Consider the following 7,593-nt stretch of genomic DNA (forward strand, 5'->3'; position numbering starts at 1 on the left):
TGATTGCATGACAGCTATGAAAATGTACAGCTGCTACAAGGAAATATGCATCAAATGCCTGAGAAGAAACAAAGATGTCAGTCTGGAGCATTACCAGTATGGTCTGAAACTGACAAGACTCTGTGCTGCAGGTCTGACAGCACTGGGGGAACAGAAGCTTAATCTTGTCAGTTTCAAGCCACTTCAGCACTAATGCTCCTATCAGAATCTTATCCAGGAGAAGATCTGATGAGGAGCTTTCTTTGTGGTACAGTATTTGAGTTATTCTGGATCTGTTAAAGGGAAGGTAGAGAGATAGTAGTGAAGCAGAGAAACAGATTGAAGAAAGAGGGAGATTTAGAACTAAAGAGTGATTGGGAAATAAACAAGGTTAGAGAGATTAAGAAGTAGTTAATAAAGGATGGTAGAAATAGACAAGAAACAACGTGGGGTGGGGGGAAGAATCCCAATTCAGTGTGAACAGAGGCTGTGACGAAAAAAGTGGGACAGGATGGACAGAAAATAAAGAATGGAGAACACAACCCCCTACTGTTTAAGGTTTTTGTTTGTTTGTTTTTGGTTTGTTTTTAATTCAAAATTTTTTTGCTTGACCCATTTTAAAAGCGCATGGAACAAAACAAGGAGATTGTACGCCAGGAATCAACCGTGAACTGGCCACTCTTAATAATCTGGTGCCATTTGCAGTTCAAGGATGGATATATATTCTTTTCTTTTACATGTTTGTAGTTTCTTGTATATATTTTCTTTATTATTGTGTTTTGAGACTTATTTAAGTGACTATGTGGGTACTATTCTGTCTGTTTAGCCCAGTGTTAGGTCTGGAATTAATTGATTCAGTCTGCTTAAACATGCTCCTCTCCCTTAAATTGAGGGGGGCCTGATTGAAAGCCCACTGAAGTCAATAGAAAGACTCCCATTGACCGCTGTAGCCTTTGGATCAGGTCTTTAGATGTTGAGCAACCACAAGTCCTGCTGACTACAGTGGAAGCTTTTGGATGTTCATTACTTCTTCGGGTCAGGGCCTCCCATCAGAAGAAGACAACATTACTGTTTTGTTGTTAGCATTTCCTTTCTCCCTTCTATAGTGGTGGGGCTTTCATGTCTATTGTTAAATAGCTTTTTTACTCAAATTAAAGCAAAATAGACTTCCTTGGTGTATGATTGCCTAGTGTTTGAGGCTGTTGTTTCTTTAATAGCTATCCATACTTGTATGTTATTTATAGGTACATACAAACAGTTTTTTTAGATATTTGCACTTAAAGTCAAATCCTGGTCCTATTGAGGCCAATGGTTTTGCCTTTGAGATTGGGACTTAAAGCATATCTGTGCAGGTACTGAATTGATTTAATATGCCAGCAGGGCATATTGTCAAATTCCTGTTGCCATTCTTTAAGGAGAGATAAAGGACCAGATGCCTTTCAGCTGCCTCTCAAAACAGAAAAGAGGTCATGGTTGGTAGCCTTGGAAAAAATGGAGATGCCAATAAAAAGAATTGAAAGTGGCATCTCCATTCATTTTGATGGCAGGAGCCCCACTGTCTTTCCCATTTTAGGGATGTAAATTAACAATTTGAGAAGATTATACCCTGTGGAACAATCTTAATAGGGACCAAGTAGAATGCCTGTAAACACTGAGTTGATTTGAAATGTAAATACCCCAAGTAACACAGCAATTTTTCAAACAAAGGATTACCGATAGCTGTCCCAAAGAGCTACCAAAAGCGAGGAACACAAGAAATAAGGGCAATAAGTCATCTTTACTCTATAAGCCTAGGGCAATAAAAACACATGAATAAAGGCAGGCGGGGTGGTCAATTTAACTTTCTTTATGCGCCATTTTCATTTCCAAAGAATATAATTGAATAAGTATTAGATTGCTGCCATTGAATTGAATGAGATTCTGTGTTCTTTTCATTTTCATGTCAACTGTGCTATATTTATGTACACACAGAAGACTATGTTAAAACTTATGTATGGGTTTTGATTTAGGATGACTAAAACAAGGCAATCCATTCAAATTGCATTATGCTTGCTTGCAGCTGTCAATGAATGTAATGCCGCTCTCCTGAGCTGAACCCCATTGTTAGAAGACTGTGTGTCCTGCAATGACAAAGCAAAGTTAGAATGAACTAGAGTCCTTTCCTAAATACTACTAGTGTCAAGCATTGCTGTTTGTGTGCAGGTTTCACAGCCAGATGTGGGATTTTAATTGCCCTGCAAATTCAGCTCCCTATCCGAATCCTCTAGTGATTAGAGGTTTGTCTGGCCTTTTATAGTTTTGAATAGTGCATTTTGTGTGGAGGCCTTCCTTTCACACTGGATCAGCTACTGGAGCAATTAGTCTCATGAGAGGAGGTGATGATCATGCGAATGGAGATTTCTGTCTGGATTCACTTCTGTCTTCAAAATTTAAGCATTCATCTTTTTAAAATAAAGTCAGCCTTTTCTGTTTGTGTAGATATCCTTCCAAACATAAACAAAAGTGGTGTTGGAGGTGCTGAACGTAGGTGAACAATGGTGTGCATGTTTTTGCAAGTGGACTTGGCCTTCTACCTTTCAAAAACGTAGGCCAAGATTTTCAGTAGTGACCAGTGCCTCTGTCCTGAGACACCTTAAATAGGCCTGATTTTCAGACAGCAGGTGCAGAGCCTTTAAACATGTTTCAAGCAGGGCATCCAAAATCACTTCCCATTCTTTAAAATTTTTGCCTTAGCTCTCGGTTTCAACTATTTTAGAGCTGAATATTTTAGCAGTAACACTCAGCTATTCTGGTAATGTGAACAGAACCTGGGTACAGTAGAAGCACTTCTCTGCATCCCTGTCATAAATATAAAGGGAAGGGTAACTACCTTTCTGTATACAGTGCTATAAAATCCCTCCTGGCCAGAGGCAACATCCTGTTACCTGTAAAAGGTTAAGAAGCTCAGCTAACCTGGCTGGCACCTGACCCAAAGGACCAACAAGGGAACAAGATACTTTCAAATCTTGGGAGGGGGGAAGGCTCTTTGTTTACGTGGTGGTTCTCTCTTGGGACTGAGAGAGGCCAGACAGAAATCCATCTTCTCCATCCCATCCTAATCCAAGTCTCCAATATTGCAACCAGTATAGGTAAGCCAGGCAAGGCGGATTAGTTTATCTTTTGTTTTATGTGAATTTTCCCTGTGTCAAGAGGGAGGTTTATTCCTGTTTTCTGTAACTTTAAGGTTTTGCCCAGAGAGGGATCCTCTGTATTTTGAATCTGAATACCCTGTAAATTATTTTCCATCCTGATTTTACAGCAGTGATTCTTTTACCTTTTCTTTAATTAAAATTGTTCTTTTAAGAACCGGATTGATTTTTCATTGTTCTTAAGATCCAAGGGTTTGGGTCTATGTTCACCTGTACAAATTGGTGAGGATTATTATCCAGCCTTCCCCAGGAAAGGGGGTGTAGGGCTTGGGGGGATGTTTTGGGGAAAGATGTCTCCAAGTGGGCTCTTTCTCTGTTCTTTGTTTAAAATGCTTGGTGGTGGCAGCATACTGTTCAAGGCCAAGGCAAAGCTTGTACCTTGGAGAAGTTTTTAACCTAAGCTGGTAAGAATAAGCTTAGGGGGTCTTTCATGCAGGTCCCCACATCTGTACCCTAGAGTTCAGAGTGGGGAAGGAACCCTGACAATCCCCAACTCTGCAGTCTAACCCAACTTGTCGTCCTTACTCAGGCGAAACTTCAACTGAACTCGTAGAACCAAATTCTGCTCTGTTACCTTGTGCTATTCCATTAAGGTAAATGACAATAGCAAGAATTTTCAGGAGTTAAATCCTTTACCAGATGGAGCCCCATGTATTCCCACCAGTATGTCACAGACATACTGACAGTGGGCCGCCTCTGGATAATTTAACACCTGAACTTCCTTGTTATTGTTTGACCAAGGGCTTTGTGTAGCTTGCTGAACTGAGTGCAAGTTTAAAGGGGTGTGAATTTAAGTCCTAAGAGATTGTGGGTCTCTAGAAATGGTCTGACCAAAAGGATTTTAATATCGAATAAAAAGTCAAAGGAAAAGTCAGTGTATAAAGAGAAGGATGAATAGTTAGAAAAACCATCAAATTAGAAAAGATTGTCAAGAAAACATGATGCATGTAGAACTTCTTCTATCCTTGCCAACCTCTACCACCCAGGACTCATAAACACATGTTTCAAATCTTCATTGTAGAGTTTTTCCCCCCAACTAGTGGGGATAAGAGTATTGACCTTCAAGTGTTTCCTTGAACTTGAGTGTTTAATATTTAATACTTATATAACAGTGTGATAGAAATGAGAGTTGGAAAAACCATATTGGGTCACCACCTCTCTGCTAATTTAAATAACAAGCCCTTTTTCAAATCTGCCTAATTTTGTAGAGGACATGCTTACTATCTGGCTGACCCCTTTTCTTTTTCTAAGTTGCTGTTGTTTTGTATATGTTCAATGTTGCCATCGGATATGGGGTCAGACTCTATCATCAGAGAAAGAAGAGTCTCCTGACTTTGTGCTATAGTACAAAATGGGATACAAGATAATGTATCAATCATTTGTTATCTACTCTTTTATTATGCTTTGTGTATTTGCCTGAAATGCTGTGGACTTTTGCTCTCTATCCTGGGATCTAGCTGAGCAAGCATTATTCCCATTTTTCCATGTTCTTGTTATAAGTAGGGGATTTATAGATATAGTTGGAGATATGAGACTAGCATTCACTGTAGAATATCACTTTGTATAAATTCTGTCAGTTACCTTCTTCCAGTATGAAATAAATCATTGTTTATCGGGGTGGGGGGTCATTTCACAAAACATTTGTTCAGGTTAAATGAAACCGTTTTTATTCAAGCTTGTTTCTAATTTTTTTTTTTTTAAAAGACAATCTAAATTAGTGACATGGAGCAGCAGACTTGTCATTTATGATCCTGCTTCCAAATGAAACTGTCCCTTTATTGAGCACAGCAATATTATCTAGAAAACATTTTTAAAAACCCTGCACTTTTCTTTTATCCAGAAAAATGACAGTTCCAGCCTCTTGCTGTCCCCTGTACTTTTTTTTTTTTCAATTGTTACTGTGTGTGAGAGATTGTGCTTGTTGTAAATGACTGAAGCATCATGGCATTCTTTTACTTTCAACTGTGGACTGGAGCACTGTGTTCAGGACTATAGATGAGCTCTGCATGTTGTATGGATCTGGTGGTGAATGAAGATCTCTTCAGTGAGCTGTAGCTCACGAAAGCTTATGCTCAAATAAATTTGTTAGTCTCTAAGGTGCCACAAGTCCTCCTTTTCTTTTTGTGAATATGTGCAGTGTTACTGATGTGATTTTGTGACCGACTCCCAAACAGAGCTGGTTGATGTACTCTGAATTTTTATTTGTCAATGAATTTTTTGTCAAAACTCTGACAAAAAAAAAAAGTGAGGTTTTGCAAAAATGTTAAATTTTCAACATTTCTAGTCCCAAGCATTTTGTGTGTAGTATTGTACAGGCTATTCTGATGCACACCATAGATAGAGCATTATGGGACAGATCCTTATTTAAATTATGCCACTGGGAATCATGAATAACTCCAATGATTTCAACTGAATTATTCCAGATTTACTGTAAATGTATAACTTAAAGAATTGTGATAAATTCATGTAGTCAAAGGTACTTAGTATAAATTTACAGTATACATCTGACAGATTCTTTCAAGAAATACCTGTTTGGTTTCTAGCTTGTTCATCTAATACAAGTGCTTTGATCACCACAGGACCATTTATTTATTTTAAAGTTGGAGCTTGTATAAACTCTTTATTTCCTTTTAGGTGAAAGAAGAGGAACAATCAGCCAATCACACTGTAATGATTCAAGAGACTTTGCAGCAGGCATCAGTGGAGCTGGCTGAACAGCATCACCTGGTAGTCTCATCAGATGAAGTGGAGGGAATTGAGACCGTGACAGTATACACACAGGGTGGAGAGGCCTCTGAGTTCATAGTTTATGTGCAGGAAGCTATGCAGCCCGTAGAAGAACAGACAGTGGAACAATCTGTTCAGGAAATCTAGACAAAATATTTGTAAGCAATGGCTACACAGTACTGCTGAAGCCAAACTCTGAATTTTCAATGAAGACTTAAGGACCGATACGAGCTGGGTGCTAGCAAAACTTTCAGCTGCTCCCTAGTCCTCTGGTTATTGATCAGGCTGCTGGCATTTTGCCAATCAATAACACATTCTATACATTGAGCCTCATATAGGCTGCTGAAAAAATGCTCATGTTTTTATATTTTCAAGAGGAAATATTCTGACACTTCTAAAAAATTATATCCTGCAAATCCTCAGAAATAGTTGGTGAGTTAAAAGCCATTTCCCCGCAGGGTAACAAAACAATATCTATGTCATCCTGCAACAAAAGGTAAGCCAGAATGCAAAAGAAAAGTGGGCTGATGGAGACTTTAGATAGCTTCCTAGGAAAACTTCCAGGTTTTGGTTTTTTAGTTTGATACCTGCCTTTAGTTTCATATGCAGTTCAAGAAGATGGTACACCTGAACTCAGCCACATGGATTTAGAGGTCGTTCAACCCTTTTGCTGGGATTTTTTCAGCACCTTTATCTTTCGAGAGTGTTCTTTTCCCCACTCATGTTTACTCAGCTATGAATTGTCAAAGAAAGAAGTGCATTACGTGTACAGTAATGTTCCTATTCTAGATCTAGATGTGAAATTACAGCATGCAAGCCCGTGAACCTGCAAACATTTCCACACGTGCTTAACTTTATTCAGAAGAGTAGTCCCCTTCAAGTCAATGGGACTACTCACATGCATACTGCTAACCATCTGCTTGCGTGTTTGCAGAATCAGGGCCTAAATAGCCGTAAAAAACCACAGTACACACATGAAAAGCAGTTGTCTGAATTGTTGTCCCTGCTGAATTAGTGTAGATCTGGTGTAATGACTTTTTTTCAGCCACAAATTGGGATTTTTCTTTTCCTCCTGGAGCCTGGTGCATTGTTTCAAGGAATGAAAATTATACTCTCTTTCAAAGCAACAGTAATCAAATGAGAAATACAAAAATGGTTTGATGGTTTGGATTCTTTAAAGTTCTAGATGACTTTAATCGCACTTCTGTGCTCTGCCTCCCCTTACGTACGGGGGGCACAGCAATGAAGGAGAGCTGTGGCACCTCTAATAATTCTGCGCCATATTGTCCTCCCTTTGCTCACACTGAGTAGTGCCTTACTTCTTGAGTAATCCCATTTATTTCAATGGAGACTAAGCTTGAGTGAGGGTGGCTGAATATTGGCCTTGGTAATTATAAAGAACTCATGTCTGATGGCAGGATACAACGTAATTATGGAACTGTATAAAAAGGCATTAAAGGGGCATAATAAATTCTGAAATGTTGGTGAAATGGGAAAATAGACCACTCCCACCTTCCAAATATACTAGAATAAAACTGCTACCAAAATTAGACTCCAGTCTTATAAATATATCGGCACATGCTTCACCTTACATATGAATACTTTCACTGAAGTCAATGGGACTACTCATATGTAATGCATGTGCTTACGTGTTTGTAGGATTGTGGCCCTGGCAATCAAATTGAAACCCTTGAGCTGT

The 7,593-nt window shown here is 38.9% G+C and overlaps 1 protein-coding gene across 3 annotated transcripts in view; it reads left to right on the plus strand.

Moving 5' to 3' along the window:
• ZFAT (zinc finger and AT-hook domain containing) overlaps positions 1 to 6,931 on the plus strand; it is a 140,637-nt gene extending 133,706 nt beyond the window's left edge. For all 3 annotated transcript variants that reach the window (XM_073330062.1, XM_073330060.1, XM_073330063.1), the window contains exon 16: positions 5,802 to 6,931. In XM_073330062.1, coding sequence (XP_073186163.1) covers positions 5,802 to 6,041 — 240 coding nt within the window. In that variant the 3' untranslated portion in view covers positions 6,042 to 6,931. The remainder of the gene's footprint in view (positions 1 to 5,801) is intronic.
• The last annotated feature ends 662 nt before the right edge of the window (positions 6,932 to 7,593 follow it).

Source organism: Lepidochelys kempii, chromosome 2, assembly GCF_965140265.1.
Source record: "Lepidochelys kempii isolate rLepKem1 chromosome 2, rLepKem1.hap2, whole genome shotgun sequence".
Taxonomy (NCBI): domain Eukaryota; kingdom Metazoa; phylum Chordata; order Testudines; family Cheloniidae; genus Lepidochelys; species Lepidochelys kempii.